Source organism: Saccopteryx bilineata, chromosome 2, assembly GCF_036850765.1.
Source record: "Saccopteryx bilineata isolate mSacBil1 chromosome 2, mSacBil1_pri_phased_curated, whole genome shotgun sequence".
Taxonomy (NCBI): Eukaryota; Metazoa; Chordata; class Mammalia; order Chiroptera; family Emballonuridae; genus Saccopteryx; species Saccopteryx bilineata.
Genome location: NC_089491.1, coordinates 306,066,725 through 306,088,590, shown reverse-complemented (window position 1 = coordinate 306,088,590; position 21,866 = coordinate 306,066,725). Strand labels below are relative to the sequence as shown.

Genomic DNA, 21,866 nt, shown 5'->3' with positions numbered 1-21,866 from the left:
CAGCTTGCTTGATAAATCCTCAAAGTGAGCAGGGTTAAAATAGATCTATTTATCCTATTTATTACACCTATTGTTATAGATCTTGATATAACACTGCCTCTCTATTTAAAGTCATAACTGATCCATACAAACTTAAGTCTTGCAGCAAATCCAAGGAGGAAAAGGTTGTTGGTGTTGATGACAGAGCATCAACTAAGTCTGTAAGTAAAAATGTAGTCCAATGTAGAAAAATTCCAAACAGCTGACATCTGTCATAATCAGTTAAATGAAGAAATTGCAAAACCTCTTTATACACATAAAAAGAAACTATCTCTCATCTCAAAAAGGCACCCTGGACAGCATACTTAGTACCAAGAACGCCTTTAGGCCTTGGTCACTTAGCTCAGTTGGTTAGAGAATTGTCCTGACATGCCAAGGTTGCAGGTTTTTTAGCAATTTATTTTGTTTTCTAGACAGAGAGCGAGTGAGTGCACAGCAGGAAAGGAAATGAGACACATGAACTCATAGCCGCGGCACTTTAGTTATTTGTTGCTTGCTTCTCATACGTGCCTTGACAGAGGGGCTCATGCCACTGACCTTGGGCTCAAGCCTGCAAACTTAGGACCATGTCTATGATCCTGCATTCAAACAGGCTAGCCTGCACTCAAGCCAGATGAGCAATCTCAGGGTTTTGAACCTGGGTCCTCAGTATCCTCTATCCACTGTGCCACCACCAGTCATGTACAAGGATGCAGATTTGATCCACGGTCAGGGCATTTATAAGAAACAATCAATGACAGTGTGAATAAGTGGAACAACAAAATCAATGTTTCTGTCTTCCTCTCTCTCTAAATATCATTTTTTTAAATGCCCATATACATATATTAGGTATTTATAAATAACACAATTCTCATTAGAAAAAAATTAAGTATTCCACTATTTTTAAAAGGGACATAGAGGACCCAAATAAAGTCTCTAATTGAGACCATCAAATTCTATGTGTAACTATCAAAATTTCTTGGGTCAACAATTAAACTTTGCTTTAAACTAGTGGTAGTCAACCTGGTCCCTACTGTCCACTAGTGGGCGTTCCAGCTTTCATGGTGGGCGGTAGTGGAGCAACCGAAGTATAAATAAAAAGATAGATTTAACTATAGGAAGTTGTTTTATAAAGATTTATTCTGCCAAACTTAGTGAAAATCCAACATAAAGTACTTGGTAAGTAATTATTGTTATATGCTTTAACTTGCTGTAACTCTGCTTTATAAATTTTATAAAGTTACTTCCCTACTTTATAAATCACCATTACTGTGGAACCAGTGGGCGGTTAGAAAATTTTACTAACAGATACAAAACTGGGTGGTAGGTATAAAAAGGTTGACTACCCCTGCTTTAAACACACACACACACACACACACACACACACACACACACAAACACACCACAATTTCTATAGGATACCAGGATAGTCACAGCAATTATTTTGGCTTGATGTAAATATGGCTATTTTTATATATCTCCCTGGAAAGACAGCCTAAAATGCTTAAATTAACCCCAACATGGTAATAGAAGTATAAGGGATCTCTTTCCCCCTTTTGCCAACTTCTATTATGAATCTACCTTTGCCACCCAGCTTAGTGTATCCCAAGGTTCTCTTTACCATGCCACAGTCGCAGAGCTCCAGGGAAAAGCAACCTGGTCTCATCTCTCCAGGCAGAGAACAGAAGCTCCATATCCACGCATGCTGCAAATGGCTTTTCCAGTCTACCTGAACCATTACCAGCTAGAAGCAGCAGTCATTGGGACTTGAACATGAGCTGCAAAGTATAGAATGGTGACAATTGCAGTGCCATGCGGACTTTTCCTGGACTCCTGCTCCCTGTGACAGCTCCTAACAGACTGAACTGTGGTTGGGTTGCGTTTTTCAGGGATTTGGCATGGTGATGGGGCCAACTTGGACTTGGTGAACATGTTAAGGACACTACTCTTTTATGGATTCTTGCTATATTGGCCAAGAGTTTGCTTAAAGGCTTTTAATTATTGTAAAAAAATAGAAGACTGGATAAAGAAGATGGGACACATATACACCATGGTATACTACTCAGCTAGAAGAAATGACATCGGATCACTTACAGCAGAATGGTGGAATCTTTTTTTTTTTTAATTTTTATTTATTCATTTTAGAGGAGAGAGATAGAGAGAGAAGGGGAGGAAGAGCAGGAAACATCAACTCCCACACGTGCCTTGACCAAGCAAGTCCAGGGCTTCGAACCGGCAACCTCAGTGTTCCAGGTCGACACTTGATCCACTGCACCACCACAGGTCAGGCCAGAATGGTGGAATCTTGATAACATTATGCGGAGTGAAATAAGTGAATCAGAAAAAAACAAGAACTGCAGGATTCCATATATTGGTGGGATATAAAAGCGAGACTAAGAGACATGGACAGGAGCGTGGTTGGGGGGGGGGGGGTGGAAGGAGGGAAGGAGGGAGAGGGGGAGGGGGAGGGGGAGGGGGAGGGGTACAAAGAAAACTGGATAGAGGGTGACGGAGGACGATCTCTCTTTGGGTGATGGGTATGCAACAGAACTAAATGACAAGATAACCTGGAAATGTTTTCTTTGAATATATGTACCCTGATTTATTGATGTCACCCCATTAAAATAAAAATTTATTTATAAAAAAAAAGTATAATCTGGGGCTGTCAATTCAATTTGTGCTAAGCACTAATTATCTCCAACTAAATGTTATTTTCTTTCCTTCCAGTTCAGGAATATACCTTTAATAATTTTCTTCTTTAGCTAGGAAGATCTATATGCCTTAATCCATTAACAGGCTTGCTATAACCCAAATGTTTGTCTTTTATTCAGGGTAAAAACTTTTTTTTTTCTGATATTACCATCACATTCAATATCATACATGAGAACATGATTTACAAAACCATGGTAACCAATACTAATGCACAGCTCTGGCCAGATAGCCCAGTTGATTGGTGTTATTCTAAAACAAAAACTTTGCAGGTTCGACCCCTAGTCAGGGTACATACACCTACAGATCAATGTTTTTTTCTCTCTATATATAAAAATCAATACAACAATTAAAAATAATAATAATGCATAATACAGAGCAGCAGGTTTCCCCGCTACTTAGGGGAAAGATAGGTACTATGCTAACCCCAGCATGAGTTTTACGGCTTGTACTTTCAATTTTACTGTTTTCTTCACAGTAGAAGTAGATGGCTGGAACCAATTTTAGATTCAAACCCTCTCTCTACGTGGGGCCTTTCAAACCTGAAGAACCAAATTCTATTACTAAAACGTGGTTTGCAATTATAATAATTACCTCATCCCATTCCCGCCCTCCAAGTAGCTGAGATGCAATTTATATGTCACATAGCCATTTTAAACCAGAGAAATTTGTCCAGCCGCCCTAAGATTCTATAAAAATACCTGATTTAAACCAGAAAATCTTGCTCAGTAATTCCAGAACCAATTTAAAGTACAAACCATAAATTATAAAGTTGAAAAAATCACGTGTAATAATTGTAAATATATTTATTACAATTTACAGATTAGTTAAGTTATATACACAAATAGAACTTTACTATAAAATCCCATTGGTTACATTTTACTTATTGGATCTGTAGAAGTCAATTTAAAACTCTTCTAGTCCCCTAAACTCATCTTATTTAAATTATAAAAAAATAAAATCTGATAATTTTGATTTTAGGTCATAGATGAAGAGGTGTTGTTGGTACATTTCAACACTCAAAAAGGGAAATTTTACCTGTCTGTACAAAGTCTTTCATATATATATATATATATATATATATATATATATATATACACACACACACACACACATACACACACATTGATACTTAAAGCACCACTGCAAGACTTCAAATGTATAAAATGTTCAATTAAAATTTCCAAGAATTAAAAAAATTTTTTCCAAGAATTTTCTTTTTAAAATGGTGGAGGTTTAACTTTATTTTAACTAGGATTGAAACAAAAATTTTCTTCTTCAATCCAACTTAAAAAAAAATGGTCCCCCCTGGCCGGTTGGCTCAGCGGTAGAGCGTCGGCCTAGCGTGCGGAGGACCCGGGTTCGATTCCCGGCCAGGGCACACAGGAGAAGCGCCCATTTGCTTCTCCACCCCTCCGCCGCGCTTTCCTCTCTGTCTCTCTCTTCCCCTCCCGCAGCCAAGGCTCCATTGGAGCAAAGATGGCCCGGGCGCTGGGGATGGCTCTGTGGCCTCTGCCTCAGGCGCTAGAGTGGCTCTGGTCGCAACATGGCGACACCCAGGATGGGCAGAGCATCGCCCCCTGGTGGGCGTGCCGGGTGGATCCCGGTCGGGCGCATGCGGGAGTCGGTCTGACTGTCTCTCCCTGTTTCCAGCTTCAGAAAAATGAAAAAGAAAAAAGGAAAAAAAAAAAAAAAAATGGTCCCTTCTGCGCTGGGGATGGCTCCTTGGCCTCTGCCCCAGGCGCTAGAGTGGCCCTGGTCATGGCAGAGCGACGCCCCCAGAGGGGCAGAGCATCGCCCCCTGGTGGGCAGAGCGTCGCCCCTGGTGGGCGTGCCGGGTGGATCCCGGTCGGGCGCATGCGGGAGTCTGTCTGACTGTCTCTCCCCGTTTCCAGCTTCAGAAAAATACAAAAAAAAAAGGTCCCTTCTGTCCTTCTCACCATCCTCTGATCACTTCTTTTAAAGGAGGGTAGTAAATGAGAGAATTGTTAACCAAGCTGTTACTCATTTGGTAGTGACGCTGAGGTTAGAATTCTAAAGGAATAACTTTCCACAATTCAATTAATGTCAAGATAACGTTTTTTACAAAGAGGCATAGGTACTAGATTTCAGAAACATAAAACACAACTGAAATCTGACATAAAATAGTATACTTCATTCTGGTTTTAAAAAGAATGCCTATACATTTTCAAAAAGTTCTTTTCAAGGTAAATAATGCTTTCTTTCCACCTGACCAGCTGGTATCTAGAACTAGCCTGCTTCTATGGTGCTATGCATTCCCTGACTACCTAAAGTGGAAAAGCACTAAACACCTTGACTAAGGGCTCTGCAAAAATTTGACCAACTTTTACATGTGACACTCTCAGTGTGTTTATGTATGAATATATAAATTAACACTAGGCAGTTCTTAGAGCAAACCAGATAGAAATAAAACAATGACCAGGTAGATTATTAACTGAGGTAGTAACCCTGCAAGCACTTTTGATGAAAAATCATCCCCACATCATACAAGTTCAAAATTAAGGGGTCATCTAATCTATTCACATTTTTTATGACCTGTGGCTTGAGGCACATGAAGTAAAAATAGACAATTAAGAAGTTGGTTAACATTCCTTCAACCTAACAGATGCATAACACGTAGTTACATAAATAAACCAGGCACATACAGTCACTGCAAAAACTTGGACTCAAAAGCAAACTTTGGGCTACAGATATTAAGACTTTCTAATTGTTTTATCTATACTTCTATCTTGTCCTGAACATATAAGCCCCACTTCTCTCATTATTAAAACAGAACACAATAAACTTGGATACTGACTGAAGTCTCTATTTTATATTTTCATCTGGAAAATTCAGAACTGCCCATTTCCAAGTTTATAGTGTCACCCTGACAGGTCTTAAAAGTGACAGTGCCAACGCCTGACATTAATAACACTGTTGTGTTGACAGCATATACAACAAAACCAAATTGCTCTGATGTCTACCTTCTTCCTAGGAAAATTCTAGACTTTTAATTAAAAAATTAAATGCCTATGATATAATTATTACTTTCTGATGCCTTTTACAACAATTTCCATCTGTTAAAAGATACAAAGAACCACTTAACTGAAAACCACAATAACATACACTGAAGCCTCTCCAAAAAACACTTTCCACAGAAATTAAATATATTAGATGTTCAAATGTGGAAGAAAAATGTAGCTTTCCAAAAGTAAGAGTACCACACGTTGGTTTTGTAGCAGGCCTTGTAAGTATCTCAGGTGGAACTTAGCCTAGCAATAAAAACCCACCACACATTTTCAGCCCAACTCATTCTCGGAAGGTAAGCGACATGAGATAATGCGCCTTAAGTTGACAGCATGACTATTTTCTTACCCTTAAGGGAGAAGGATCAAATCACTGAAATAAGAAAATACAGAGAAAACATAAAAGCCCATTAATTTTAGAATGTTGGAGGGAAGAAAGAAGTGTCCAAAGTTTTTAAGACAAGTACACATAATTTAAATTAAAATGGAAAATGAGCTTTGAACCCTATATTGATCCCTAAAAAGGAAGTTTTGAAGTGCAAAAGTACACCTTAAAAGGTTCCCTTTTCACCTCAACAAGCAAACATCCAAAAACACATCCAACTAAATAAAATGGGAGGATTAGAAATCACACCATCTCCTCCTTCATTATCAGGGCTTGGCTTCAATCCTGAACATTTCCAAGTGAGATATGTTGCAAAACAATATTAAACAAGATTGCTGGATCCAAGTTACATATCCCCTAAAAAACAAAGGTCAAAGGACAGCTGCCAATTTTTGTTTTAAAAGAAACCTCTGAAGTAAGTTAGTGTATGCTAGGGCCAGAGACTATCAAATCATCTGAACATGACTCAAAAACATCAAGTCCTTTGAAGCATGTTTCTTGGAGTCTATGAAACATTCTTTCTCTGTGCTCAAATGTCAAGCAATATCCAATTGCCTCTTCTGTTTCTTGAATTCGTTTCTGGAATCTGCATCCATCCCGTGCAAATTCTTCCCATGGTCCTTTGCGATCCTCATCACCACTTATATAATACTCAGTAACTTCTTCAAGGAAGGTTACCTATGAAGACAAAGACTAACTTTAATCTCTCTAGGATCTTATAATCATCAAGGTAATTAACTTTTAGGGAGAGGGAGAAGGAAGGAGGGAGGGAGGGAGGGAGAAGGGGAGGGGGGAGAGAGAGAGATATGAGAAGCATCAACTTTAATTGTTCACTGATTGCTTCTGGTATGTGCCTTGACTGGGGGGCTCCAGCCCAGCCAGTGACATCATGCTCTAACTCGGCAACCCCTTGCTCTAGCCAGCAACCTTGGGCTGGATCCAGAGACCTTGAGCTTCAAGCCAGCGATCTCTGGCTCAAGCCAGCAATCATGGGCTCATGTTGTTGACCCCACACTCAAGCTGGTGACCTTGGGGTTTGGAACCTGGGACTTCAGTGTCCCAGGTCAACGCTCTGTCCACTGCGCCACCACTGGTCAGGTGAGGTAATTAACTCTTATGTTACTAATTCTCTCAGAATATCATATATCTTATAGGAATATTTGGCCTCAACTATCAAAGAAAGTTAAAAAAAAAAGAATTCTGATTGACTAGATGGCATCTGAATAAAAATCAGTGGACATCTGTCATCCATCCTAGGCCCCCTTTTAGTTTTTGAAGTTAATAAAATAAATCCAAATGGGGAACTGTGATTTTCCTGATGTTATTAACCCTTACTTTTAAAAAATTCTTAGTGAAGTACAGTTCTGCGATACTCTTCTTCCAAAATGACAAAGTTTCCAAACAAAATATTTCAGAAATATACACCTGGAAGTCAGTACTTTTATAACACAAAAGCTTTAACGAAACCTTCACTTATTTCTATTCCTCATTTTTTAAAAGAAATTTCAGTCAGTGCTTTCCAATTTTTAAATCATGAACATGTAGCATTATTCTTATATCATTACTTTTGTAATCAGGATACAGAGAAGAAATTTACTTAATAAAGTGAGAAAAATTAACATATCTTTAACACTATTCTTGTATTCCTCTTCAATATACTATCACTATATAGATACATGAAATTGTGATTATTATTATATATATGATCACATGTAATGAGTGACAGTCCCTGTTAATCCCTACTTGTCTCTTTGTAAGATTATCAAACTCCAAAAGTAAATAGGTACTTACTTTTAAAGTATGTTCAATAATTACATCAGCTAATCCCACTGTGGCCTACCACTTTCATTCCCTTTACATCAGGCCAAGGAATGCCCCCGAGGGCAATCAGTAGATATGCAAATCTTATTAGATATTGCATTCTACCATCCCTTATTCAGCTGTCACTAAGATAAATAACACTTACAAATTGTTTACCATATACCAGGATCTTTTCACAGCATTTCACAATTGTTATCTCATTTAATATACCAATCCTAAGGGGTACTATCTATCATCATCTCCACTGTACAGATAAGGAAACAGTTGTAGACAAGTTAACTGACTTGTTCAAATCACACAGCTTCTATGTGGTATAATCAGGATTCAAACCCTGAGTCTGGTTCCACAATCTGTACTGTTAAGCACTTTCAAAGTCTTTCATTTTAAGAATTAGGCACTACCACCTGACCTGTGGTGGCACAGTGAATAAAGTGTCAACCTGGAACACTGAGGTCGCTGGTTCAAAACCCTGGGCTTGCCTGGTCAAGGCACATATGGGAGTTGATGCTTCCTGCTCCTCCCTCCTTCTCTCTCTGTTTCCTCTAAAATGAATAAATAAAAATAATTTTAAAAGAATTAGGCATTACCAATTTATTCCCATATACCTCAAGAATGGCAAGTAGTCAAAGGATGTCAAATAATTTAATCATAGCTAGACATAATCTTTTATAAATGTTACTTCTAGTTCAGTCAATAGTCTCAAACCTACTTGACTCATCCCATTTTTACTTAATGAGCAGGCTAAAATGAGACATGCAACTGGCCTGACATCCCTGAATAATAAGTTACCATTTAAAGCAATGAATTGAGTCTTATTTACTCATCTCATTTGAGTCATGCAATAATTCATACGATATTATTATTCCCATCAGATAAATGAGTGATTCAAGACCATGAGAGGTCAAGTTAGTTCCCAGGCTAGATTCCCAAATCTCTTGGCCCTAACCACTCAGGAGCAGAGAACACAGGTCCCCAAGTGCTCGTTCCATTGCCCGACTGTTCTTAGCTATTTACTAAATACATAGTTTATTGTGTCAGAGGCCCCTTAAAAAGACAAAGAAAAGCTCTTCTATGATGACATTCACAGAAGTATAATCTAAAATTTAATTTTCAAACATGACTTATTTTGTATCTACAGGTGAGGCATAAGATGACCACATTTAAAAGATATTTTCTACCCCAAGAATAGTCTTAAAGTATTAAAATGGACATCTGAAGCCAATGGATGAAGGTACTGTCCATTGGAAACTCCCTAACACTTAAGAATCTGAGGTCAATAATAATTCACTCCTTTTTCTGTACAAATAAAGGTACAGGTAACTAAAGAAACTTTTCTATATAATGAAAGATACCATGTGTGTTTGGGGAAGATTAATAACTTTAGCTGAATAAACAATAGAGGGGGAAAAATAAAGACTATAAAAGTAAAGTTAACCTGATAATGTGCTGAAAGATAAAATGCTCCATAAAGTTTTAAGACTAACCTGGGAATAAGAAGCAATACTGAAGAGAGATCAAGTAAATAATCATCATTGTTTTACATGATTCCTAATCTTTAGTTGGCTGATATTAGTACTGCATTCTTAAAGAAAAGGCGATACTATTTACTGGATTGTTTATGACCAGCAATCAAAATCATGTACATATCACATAGTTTTTAATACTAAAATTATTTCCTTTCACCGCAAAAAAAAAAAACCCAGATAAATCTGACTTGCTCCTCGGTACCATCATCCCTCTGGGTACGAATAGACAGGAATAAAGACACTTATTATGATATACACATTTAATATTTTTAAATTCTATGGCTGTATTAGAACCTTCCCAATTTAAAAAAAAATTAAATCATGTATAAACAAGGTTTAATTTTTCTATTCCTTAAAAAAAGTGAAAAGCTGAAGCTTGCTTGTAGGGGTCTATAGTTCCCAATTGCCAACTCAAATGAAAATGGCACTTCCTTGACAACATCTATTTTGACAGGAAGAGGAAAAAAAGAGGGTCATTTTTCAAACCAAGGACCTCAGAGGTCTTCTTCAAACATATGCACTATTATGAAAAGTCATGCTGCTATATTTTAACCACATCAAAACAGTCTGTACAAACTATCAAGCAAGTTAAAACAAACAAACCTTTTTTCTTTTGATATGCACGTGTCTTTTTCCAGAAAGAACCCCACCCTGTACCAAGTTTGGACATTCACTGTCTTGGCTCCCTAACAGTTGCACTTTACAGGAAAGTAAAGTGTGACACTCAGAAATGGCCACAATGGGCTCAGATGGCCTCTCTGAGTCATGACAGCCTTTCCAGTTTTCCCCTGATGTTTGAAAAGGAGCCTTAAAATTTAAAAGGTTGTAGGGGTCATCCGAATTACAGAAAGAGTTCCACAGTTTGAGACTCGCCGCTTCATCTGCACTAGATTCCCAGTCATCTTCCTCCCCAGAATTATGGTCAGGAGACTCAGGAAGGCTTTCAGTCTGGAGAGAATTCTCTAGATCACACTTATCAGACAAATCCTTCTTGGAGTCAGAAGGGTCTCCAGGAACAATTCTGACAGCAGTCTGAATCGCTGCTGTAAAGTTTTGGGGATTATAAGGATCTACACTGTAGAAAGAGTTCCAAAGGTGAAGCCCTTCAGAGTCTTCTTCAAGGTCTGATTCTGACAGTGAGCTATCACTATCGAAACCATCATCCTCAGCTTCCTCATCCCAATCCTCACCTTCTGAATCAGAACTTGTTTCAAGGTCACTGGATGCACCTCCCAAAATATAATCTATCAATTTATTACTACACGCTGGTCTGGCAGAAATGGGAATGTCCTCTCCTATGTCTGAAAAGTCAACTACACTTATTTGGTCCTCCCCAGGGTCTCTTTCCATAGATGCCTCACAGGATGGGCAGCTTTCCAAAGGGCCCTGTTTTTCCAAAGCAAAAGGAACCTCTTTAGTCAATTCTATTTTTTCCTCCGTGGGATCCTGGACAGTTCCAGGAAAGGCTCCAGCAGGAGTAACAGACTGTGTCGAACTACCTCTGCAGGACTTCGGATCCATCCAGAAAAGGCTGTGTTCCTCCTCCAGGCTATGGTAGCCATGATCTTGGTCGGGGGTGGGTAACGCTTGCCCCTTGCTCGTCGGCTGAAGGAATTCCAGCCGTTTCATGCGAATATGGTGAATTTCTGGCAGGCCTTCCCTAGAAAGAGGTGAGCATCCCTGCCCGGAGGAGCAAGTGATCTCTGCATTCAGTGGCTGGGGGTGAGAATGGTCCTCAGACGGAGAGCTGCCCTCTGGGCTTACTGTGGGGGAGTCAGCTAGCTCGACACTTCCGACGCCGGCCTGGTATCTAAACTCTACTCGGGGAAGGCAATCCAGGTCAGGGCGTTTCAGAAAATAGGAGACAGCGTTGAAACTACTTAAGCGCTGAATGTTTCGAGGCCCGGAGTACGAAGGGCCAAGTTCCCGGTCAGAGACCAGCTGGGCCTGAAGTCGACTAGGCAGCAGCTCCACTCCCCACAGCTGCGGCTCCAGGAGAAACGCGCGGGCCGCAGGGTCCAAGGTCCGGCCACTGGCTTTCAGTCCCAATTCTAGATCGGCGGACGAGCACTGCCAGGGGATCCCCTCCTCCAGCCAGTCCAGAAGACTGGCAGCTGGGTCGGCCGAAGGGTCCAGCCGCAGAGAACTCGCCGCGGGGGCGGCCGGTTCCTCCCGAGCCCGCAGGGCTCTCAGGACGCTGTAGCCTCCAGAGAAATCCAGCCATCTAGTCGGAATCATCCCACCGAAAAGCTGGCTCCAAATCAGCAGCTTCTGAAGCAGGTTGGGGAGCGGGGCGAAGAGCTGGGAAAGCAGCTTCATCCAGTAGCTGGTCCGAGCCTCAGGCCGCGGCGGGGAAACCGGTCTGGGGTCCCCGGGGTGCTCTGCGGCAGGAGGTGTGGGGAACCTGGCAGTGCCTGGCGGCGAGCGCCAAGGAAGGGACAGCCGGAACAGGTGGCCGGGCCGGGACGCCGGGCGTCCCCGCGGCAGGTCCGCTCCCGGCTCCATCGCTCCTGCTCTTGGCAGTGTCTCAGCGAGGTGCGCGGAGTCGGCGGCTGGAGCTCAGGTGGATCCGCAGAGGCCTACACAATCCCGGCCTCGCCTCGCGGCGGAGTCGGCGCCCCTTGCCGGTCCCCCGGCCAGCAGAAGAGCCACAGAGGGCAGCGGCTTCGGCCGCCAGAAGCAGGCCGCAGTCCGGAGAGGCGGGCGCAGAACGCGGCAGCGGCGGTGTCGACACCCATCCCGGCGGGAGGAAGCGTCCTAATCCGCTCGCGGTCTCTACACCATGCGGAGGAGGCCTCTCGCGACGGCAGCGTGACTTCCAACCAGAAACGGCCCGGTTAAAAGCCCCTCACAGCTCGCTCCCGGAAGGGTTGGGAAGGCAGACGCGTAACAGACCCAGCTCAAAATGGCCGCACGGCCAGCGCCGAGGCCGGACACCCCCAGGCAACCGGATGGGAACCAGTACGGCGGCGGATACGCCACCAGCCTCTCACCACTGACACCGCTGATCGTCACTCGCAGAGCCTGAAGGCGGGATCTTCCGCACTCTTTTGGGAGGATGCTGATTGGCCTGGGTCCCCGTCAGTTTCCTTACCCTCGGTAGAGTGCGGGAGGTTGCATCAGCCAGGCTTGAGCACTGCGCGTGCGCACGTGCTTCTCCGCGGTTTCCTAGGAGACCGCCTCCCCCCGCCCTCTGGGCGAGAGCGAACATTTCCAGATAACCCAGGAGTTCCCGGGAGGTTTAAAGGTCTAACAGCTTGACTCTGTGGTGGCATAGTGGATGAAGCACCGAACTGAAGCACTTAGGTCACCGGTTCAAAGCCTTGGGTTTGCCTGGTCAGGGCCCATATGGGAGTTGATGTTTCCTGCTCTTTCCTCTCTTTTGTCTCTCTCGCCCTTCTCTAAAAATGAATTTTAAAAAATCATCTATTTAAAAAAAAAAATCTTAAGGGCCTAATGCATGCCCGAGTGTACACCCTTATCTCACACTTGCAAATATCCGCGTTCAGTGTTGGTGAGTGCTGAGTAGATCATCACCTGAGATAGGAGTCTAATGAGCAAGGCAATGCTGTGTTAATATACAGTACCTCTAACACAGTGTTAAGACATGAATAGTCTGGAATGAATAGTAACAGGAGTGAAAAATCGTGAGTGATAAATGAATCATTCCTGCTCCCTCAATTTTAGGATTTCTAAGTCACTCCTTATCTTTGCCTGGAATCTAGCTTTGAGGTTTTTCAGCACCCAGCTCACATACAACCACCACAAAAAATGTGAATTCTTATTTCTCAGGTGGATCCCTATGAGACTATCCCTTTTAAATGGGGCAAACTGAAGTCACAGGAGAGGAAAGAAACATAGTCCCCTGAACTGTTTAATCTCTAATGCTTCCCAGCAGGCAACGCATTCAAATCATATTTGTAATACTGAGCCCCCAGAACCTACAGGATACACCATCCAAAGAAGAAAGCACAGATCATTATCCTTTGAAAAAATTTTGTCTGATAACTTTAGCTGCTTTCTTTGATTCTCTTGTGAGTTTGGTCTCAGTTAATTTCCTTATTCCTGCTAAAATGTTTTAATTGACAGCCCTAAAGTCAAGTGTCTATTACAGAACGGAGGTAGCAGTTATGAGCACTAGGGACAGCAGGAAGAGCTTTTGGAAGCCAGGAGAAGCCAGCAGCTCCTCCTACTTCATTGGTACTGCTGAATGAAAAGCCACTTCTTTCTAGAAAACTAAGAGGTCCTCTGTTTCTATGGTTTCACCCCTAATTATATTATACATCTCTCTGGAAATAGTGCATTTTCAATCCTAAGAACTTCGGGAAAATGGACTAGTAATAGGAGTACGTTTGAAAATCGATTAGAAAGAAATGCAAATGTGCACATTAACAACTCAGAAGCCTCAGTTTCTTTGATTGTAAAGTGAGGCTAATATTTCTCTTTCAATGGGTTGGTGAGAGAACTAAATTCTAAATATAGAGCTAAGCCTAAATAGAACAGAGGAACAAACATTGGTTAATATTTGCTATTTATCAGCTAATAATTGTTTCTCATTGTCTACACTCAGAATAAAGACTATATAGATTCCTCCTACTATACTTTTCCAGCCGGCTTTCCAGTAACTTCTTCATGCATGTTACATTCTAGAAATCTCTTGCTTCAGCCTTTATGCTGTTTCTCAGCAAAAGGAGTCCTTACCTTCCCTCTTACACACCTATTCATATTTCAAGGTCCAACTCAAATGTTAATTCCTTGAAGTCCTTGCTAACCTTCCCAATCAGAATTGTATTGTACTCTTTTTTTTTTTAATTTATTCATTTTAGCAAGGGAGGAGAGAGAGAGAGAAGGGGGTGGGGGAGGAACAGGGAGAATCAATTCCCATATGTACCTTGACCAGGCAAGCCAGGGGTTTTTGAACTGGCGACCTCAGCGTTCCAGGTCAACACTTTTATCCACTGTGCCACCACAGGTCAGGCCGTATTATACTCTTTTAAAGCACTTAATTCACTTTTTTTTTTTCATAAAAAATGTAATACAGGCCCTGGCCGGTTGGCTCAGTGGTAGAGCGTCGGCCTGGCGTGCAGAAGTCCCGGGTTCGATTCCCCGCCGGGGCACACAGGAGAGGCGCCCATCTGCTTCTCCACCCCTCCCCTTCTCCTTCCTCTGTCTCTTTCTTCCCCTCCCACAGCCCAGGCTCCATTGGAGCAAAGATGGCCCGGGCGCTGGGGATGGCTCCTTGGCCTCTGCCCCAGGCACTGGAGTGGCTCTGGTCGCAAAAGAGCGACGCCCCGGAGGGGCAGAGCGTCGCCCCCTGGTGGGCGTGCCGGGTGGATCCCGGTCGGGCGCATGCGGGAGTCTGTCTGTCTCTCGCTGTTTCCAGCTTCAGAAATAAATAAATAAATAAATAAATGTAATACAGGTATAGCACATACCTGTAAATGTTCTCTCCTGATGATCTCAGTTCCTTAAGGGTTGTGTCCCAATACCTAGCACAGTGGTTCCCAAAGTACACTCAGGGCACCCCTGGGGATCTCATTTTAAGACCCTTTCAGAGGATTCTCAAGGTCAAAAATATTTTCATAATAATACTAACTTATTATTTTCCTTTTAACTCTCATTCTCATAAGTGTACAGTGGACACATATCTTCTAGAGAATACATGATATAGATTAAATGTAAAAGCAGATGTGAGATTCTAGCTGTTTTCTTTTAAGCCAGATATTGAAGTCATTTGGGAAAAAATGTAACACTATGTCACTCTTCTTGCTAAACTTTCTGGGTATTTTTAATTAAAAATTTTTAAATGGCCTGACCTGTGGTGGCGCAGTGGATAAAGCGTCAATCTGGAAACGCTGAGGTCGCCGGTTCGAAACCCTGGGCTCGCCTGGTCAAGGCACATATGGGAGTTGATGCTTCCTGCTCCTCCCCCCTTCTCTCTCTCTCTCTCTCTCTCTCTACCCTCTCTATAATGAATAAATAAAATCTTTAAAAAAAAATTTTTTTAATGGAGTTTTAGAGAAAGAAAGGGGAAGGGAAATGGAGGGAAAGAGAGAGAGAGAGGGAAGCATCAATTTGTTCTTCCATTCATTGCTTGATTCTTTTTTTAAATTTATTTATTAATTTTAGAGAGGAGAGAGAGAGAAAGAAAGAGAGAGAGAGAGAGAGAGAAGGGGGAGGAGCAGGAAGCATCAACTCCCACACGTGCCCTGACCAGGCAAGCCAGAGATTTGAACCAGCAACCTCAGCGTTCCAGGTCAACGCTTTATCCACTGCACCACCACAGGTCAGGCCATTGCTTGATTTTTAATTTTTTTTAAATTCATTTTAGAGAGGAGAGAGAGAGAGAGAGACAGGGGGGAGGAGCTGGAAGCATCAACTCCCATATGTGCCTTGACCAGGCAAGCCCAGGGTTTGAACCAGCGACCTCAGCGTTTCCAGGTCGACGCTTTATCCACTGCGCCACCACAGGTCAGGCACCATTGCTTGATTTTTATATGTTCCCTAACTGGGAATAGAACCCTCAACCCTGGAATATCAAGATTACAATCTAACCAAGTAACTCAGCCTGAGCTTCAATGTTTTTATTTTGATTTTTTTTTCATTAAAAAGTTTATACTAACATGTAATGGGTTTATTCTTTTAAAATAAGTATTTTTAAATACCTCAGATTTGAGTTATAAAACAGTAACTATCAATAGATGTAATCCACATAAACAAAAATTCCTTTGGGGTCCTCAATAATTTTTTTAAGAGTATAAAGGGGTCCTAAGACCAAAAAGTTTTGAAACCACTAACCTAGCATGTTGACTGGCACATAATAGGTAACCGATAAATGTTGACTAGAAGAGTAACAAGCTTTAAAATAATAGCATCTTCCTTAAGACCAAGCATCTTGCATCCCACCCTCAACTTTGTCACTTACACTACATAATCCTGAAAAAGATTTTCTTAACATTCTCTTGAATGGACTTCTCCTTCACCACCATTGGATACATAATTTTATTTTTTTTAAAGGAGAAAAAATGCAACCAGCAAGTATTTGAAAACTATAAAAAATATGTGAGTGCCTTGTCAGTCTTGACAGGTAAATAGAGTGTAAGCCAGCCTCCTCTAGCTTGCTATCAGCTGGAGGGCAGAGGCAGAGCCGCTCTGCACACAGAGATAATATAATATGTTTCTGTGGCTCTGAGCAAGCTGCTGAAGACAAGAAGTCCTTGGACTGGCAAGCTGACTGGCACTTCAGCAGAAGATAGTTTAAACCTCAGTTAATTCTGTTTGTTTTTAATGACTTTGCTGGGCCTACAGTAAAGGGTACATAGCTTTTGACTTCGCTTTTTGGAATTAGAACCACCCCCAAAACCTTATTTCCAAGCATTCCACATTCTGGACATCACCTCCTACCTTTCTGACTCACTGCCCTGGTACAACTCACTATTCATAAACCCCCAGAAACCTCAAAACCTTCACCCTCCATCACTTGCATTACTTCCTTACAAAGGCCCTTCATTCTCTTGTCCTTCTCCTACTCCAACATTCTTCTCTGGCAAAATTCCAGTCTTAGTTAAACCCAACTGCACACTTATTCTAAGCCTATACCCTCAGTGCGGGAGCAAAGCACTCAACTATGCTGACACACTTCATATTTGTGATCACAAATTTCATCAATGCCAGACACTCCTACAGATATCCATATCACATTTCTTTATTCATATTTCCAGCATGCTCATAAACATGCATTCTCAATTTATGATCACACCTCATACTTCATTGAGAAAATAGATGCTATTGGACATAAATAACCTCATCTTTCTATCACCAAATTCTTCAGTCTACCTGTATCTGGACCCACACACTCTGCCTTTGATCCATTACAAGTAAAAAGCTACTGGACTCTATCTCTTCATGGTTTTCCATGAAGTTCTGACCTCCCTTATCCCTTCCTTCCTATAACATATAATTTTCTCTCTCAAGCTACTGAAATATTCATATTAACATAGGTTAAGGCCCTGGCCAGTTGGCTCAGTGGTAGAGCATTGGCATGGTGTGTGGAAGTCCCAGGTTCAGTTCTCATCCAGGGCACATGGGAGAAGGGTCCATCTGTTTCTCTACCCCTCCTTCTCTCATTTCTCTTTATCTTTCTCTTCCCCTCCCACAGCCAATGCTCCATTGGAGCAAAGTTGGCCCGGGCGCTGAGGATGGCTCCATGGCCTCTGCCTCAGGTACTAGAATGGCTCCAGTTGCAACAGAGCAACACCCCAGCTGGGCAGAGCATTGCCCCCTAGTGGGCATGCCAGGTGAATTCCAGTTGGAGGCATGCTGGAGTTGGCTTCCCACTTCAGAAAAATACAAAAAAAAAAACCCCAACAAAAAAACATAGGTTAACATCACCTATCTTAAAAATAAACTTTCTTGAGATACAAGACCCCTCCAAGTTTCTACATCACTACAGCAAAATTTCTCAAGTTATTCATGCTGATAGTCCCTACTTTCTCATCATCTATTTATTCTCTTTAACCTACTCCAATGTGGTTTCATTCCTTCCATTCATTCAAATAGACTTTATCCAAGTTACCAAGAACATTTTGCCAAATCATTCTTTGTCATGGGTTGAATTGTACTTCCCTAAAAGATGTTGAAGTCCTAATCCCCTAATTACAGGACCTGTGTATGTGACCTTATTTGTAAATAAACTCTTTGCAAGTTAAAATGAGGTCATTAAGGTGGGACCTAATTCAGTATGACTGTATCCTTATACAAAAGGAAAAATCTGAACACAGACATGCACACACAGGAAGAACACCATGTGAACAGGAAGGCAGAGATTGGGGTGATGCATCTACAAACCAGAAATGCCAAAACTTGCCAGCAAACCTATAGAACCTATAGACACCGAACAGATTTGCCTCAAACCTCAGAAGGAATCAACCCTGACAACACCTTGATCTTGGTCATCTAGCCTCCAGAACTGTGAAAAAAGGAACTTCTGTTGTTTAAGCCACACAGTCTAGGAAACTCTGTTATGGCAGCCCTAGGATATTGAAAATACTTATCTTTAGGCTCCCATGACACCAATCTCTTGGTTTCCCTACAGCAGGGGTCCCCAAACTTTTTACACAGAAGGCCAGTTCACTGTCCCTCAGACTGTTGGAGGGCCAGACTATAAAAAAAAACAACTATGAACAAATCCCTATGCACACTGCACATATCTTATTTTAAAGTAAAAAAACAAAATGGGAACAAATACAATATTTAAAATAAAGAACAAGTAAATTTAAATCAACAAACTGACCAGTATTTCAATGGGAACTCTGGGCCTGCTTTTGGCTAATGAGATGGTCAATGTGCTCCTCTCATTGACCACCAATGAAAGAGGTGCCCCTTCCGGAAGTGCGGCGGGGGCCGGATAAATGGCCTCAGGGGATTGCATGTGGCCCGTGGGCCGTAGTTTGGGGACCCCTGCCCTACAGTTTTAGTGGCTCCTCCTCCTCCTCTCCCTCCTCCTCCTCCTCTAAATGTTGGCCGGCTTCAGAGCTCAGTCCAACCACAACTTTTTCCCCCTAGCTTCTCTAATCTAAGTGGGCTCCTCTAGTTCAATGGTGTTAAATGTCACTTAAGTGCTGATGGCTTTTGTATCTAAACTCCAGACTAACCTCTCCCTTTTCCACTTTGTCCCTGAGACACTGCACTGCAATTACTTGTGCCAATGTCTGCCTCCCTAGCTGGACTAGACTCCTAGAGGACAGGACCCAGACCTTTGATATCTCAGTAACCACAGAGCCTGACCCAGAGAAGGCCGGCATTGTTGCTCGTTGAGCAGACAACTCACACAAGTCCCAGCCACACTCACCTCACAGCTTAAAATGCTGCCTCACATTCAACCTTTCAAATCCAATATAATTTTTGTACGGTGTTTTCCCCACCGAGGAAGAAAGAAGGGCGTAGCCACCAAATGTGGAATAGCAAAAGCTTCATTTTGTACAGTGCATCCTGGATGAGGTTCTCTGGTCCACGAGACGGGCCAGAAAAGTTGCGTGGATTCTTCCACTGGGGGGTAATTTATAGGGTCGGTAGGGTGATGGCGAGTTGATATGACGTGGCAAAATTTCATTGGCTGACAGACAGTCATTCTTTTTTAAAGGGCTCCTGGGAAGTTTCTTTTGGTGGGCATGGATGTGGGCGGTTCCAGCCGAAGTTCCCAGGCCTGGTTTCTCATGTGACCTTCCCCCATTGCCAACTGACCTCACATTCTGACCTTTTATGTTAGATAGGGGCGCCACTATTTGTCTGGCTACTTCCTGCTGGTTAGGGGCATCATCGTGGGGAAGGGAGGTCAGAAGGTGGTGGCTCTGAGGGGAGTCGTGTATATGGGTGTAGGAGCATCTGTTTGACCGTGACTCAAGAAACCTCATGGATGCAGTTCTGTAAGGATTTAAAAAGAGGAGTAAATATGAGTAATATATTGATAATTAGAAGAGGACCAAAGATAGGGGCAGCCCAGGTGAGGGTGGGTGGCTGCCACCAGGAGTTAAGTGGGTTGTAGGAGGAGAGGTCCTTGTGCAGTTTCTCTTGCAGATGGTTGAGGACCCCAATGCTTTCTTCCATTGGGCCAGTCTCATGGAACAGCATTGCTCCCTGCTTTAGCTCACTCTGGTTGCAGGTTCCCGATGGGAGGGACAGGAGCAACAGGAGGATCTGCAGGGCCCAACCTTTTGGTGAGCCGGAGACGGGTAGGGTCCAGTGGTTCCAACTGCCAGCCATCCTGCATGGGGACAAGCTTGAGGCGAGAGACATGCTACCAAGGTGTCTGCCTTAGGAGCTTGGCTGCAGTAGGAGTAGTCAATATTACCGTAAGGGGTCCTGTCCACCTGGGCCGTAGGGAGCCAGGCTGGAGCTCCCTCAGAAGAACCCTGTCTCCTGGCTGGAGGGGGACCGCTGAGTGTGCTTCATCTGGACTCCCTATGGGAGGAATAGTCCGGTTCGTGTGTTTCCTGAGAAGATGGCAGAGTGAAGACAGAAAGGGGAGGTAGGTGGCAAGAGAAGGGGGGTCTGGCTAAGAGAGCAAAATTGGGAATTCAGTGTTGAAAGAAGCCTATTAGATCGAGGAAAGACAGAATCTGAGGAGTGCGAAAAAGGGGATTCTGCCTGATCTGTGGTGGCCCAGTGGATAAAGCGTCGACCTGGAAATGCTGAGGTCGCCGGTTCAAAACCCTGGGCTTGCCTGGTCAAGGCACATATGGGAGTTGATGCTTCCTGCTCCTCCCTCCCCCTTCTCTCTCTCTCTCTCTCTCTCTCTCTCTCTCTCTCTCATTCTCTCTCCTTTCTAAAAATAAAAAAAAGAAAAAAATATTTAAAAAAAAAAGAAAAAGAAAAAGGGGATTCTGTCCAAACTGCATGTCAGGAGTGGTGTGCGAAGGAGAAAAGAAGGGGTCTCATCCACTCCCATAACCAAGACCTGTGAGGGAACTAGAGGTCCAGAGTGTGATGGCAAAACAGAGAAGGTAGCCCCCATGTCCACAAGAAATGAGATGGACTTACCCACTCCTGTAGCATTACCCTGGGCTTGGTGAGGGTGATGGGGGTCTTCTTCGAGTCCGGGCTGCGTCAGTCGTCCATGAGGACTAGGAGTTTGAGTGATGGGCCCGCCTGGCTGGCTTGGCCTCCCATTTGGGTGGCTTGTAAGAGCCTGTTGCTCAAAAGGGGCAATCGCTCCACCAGTGACCGGGCTGCTTGCAGTCAGGGCAGGGCTCAGTGGGCGACCGTGGGCAGGGGCACTGCCTGGACCAGTGACCCTCCTTGCCACATTTAAAGCAAGCTCCTGGTGGGGTTCCTCTTTGCAGTCCATACTTGGGTTGGGCACTTTCTATGCCTTGCCCCTGTTGCTCTGCCGGCCAGAGCTGCCACAGAGCCTGGGTTTGAGGAGTTATCTTCTGCTGCATGCCGGCCTGGAGAACAGCGTCGGCCTTTTTCTACTAGCTGCAACCATTAAAAACTTTAAATGCCAAAAAACCCCAAAACCCTTTAAATGCCATGTTCACAGGTCTTGGATAGGGGTCTGGGGTTGAGAATAAGAGGGGGGGGACTCCTGGGGAGCCCGGCACCCAGATCCAGCCGGAAACGCTGGAGCCAGAGGCAGGACAGGGCCAGGCCTTCCTGCAAGAAGACCTGAGTTGGGCCATGGGGTCATCCCTGCAAACCGGCGTGAGGGCCAGTGGATGGCAGAGGAGGGCCTGACAGGGGAGGGGCTTAAGAACACAGCAGAGAAGGGAGGGGCTCCTGGCCAACAGGGGAGGGGGGCTTCCTGGAGGGAAGAGGTCCGCAGAGGGACCAGAGAGGGGTCCCAAGAGAGGGGCGTGCCCCTGGGGGTCGGGCTGAAGGGGG

At 43.4% G+C, this 21,866-nt stretch overlaps 1 protein-coding gene across 4 annotated transcripts; it reads right to left on the bottom strand.

Moving 5' to 3' along the window:
- Positions 1–3,518: 3,518 nt before the first annotated feature.
- On the bottom strand, positions 3,519–12,563 carry PPP1R15B (protein phosphatase 1 regulatory subunit 15B). Of its 4 annotated transcripts, XR_010729395.1 has the most exons (3): positions 10,089–12,558; positions 3,830–6,816; positions 3,519–3,769 (listed from the first exon to the last, which is right to left on the bottom strand). XR_010729395.1 is itself a non-coding variant. In XM_066261610.1 (2 exons), exons 1-2 carry the CDS (start codon positions 11,988–11,990, stop codon positions 6,559–6,561), a joined length of 2,160 nt encoding a protein of 719 aa, XP_066117707.1. In that variant the 5' UTR covers positions 11,991–12,558; the 3' UTR covers positions 3,519–6,558. The 4 variants fall into 4 exon arrangements, 3 of the variants coding, with proteins under 3 accessions (XP_066117707.1, XP_066117709.1, XP_066117708.1); XM_066261610.1 differs by having other exon boundaries at positions 3,519–6,816; XM_066261612.1 differs by lacking the exon at positions 3,519–3,769 and having other exon boundaries at positions 6,683–6,816; positions 10,985–12,519.
- Positions 12,564–21,866: the final 9,303 nt, after the last annotated feature.

Bases quoted from the DNA above. Each gene is read 5' to 3' on its own strand.
- PPP1R15B (XM_066261610.1), bottom strand. From the start codon at position 11,990: ATGGAGCCGGGAGCGGACCTGCCGCGGGGACGCCCGGCGTCCCGGCCC. The intron at 6,817-10,088 runs GTTTGTTTGTTT...TTGTCTTCATAG, and splicing joins TGCATATCAAAAGAAAAAAG to GTAACCTTCCTTGAAGAAGT.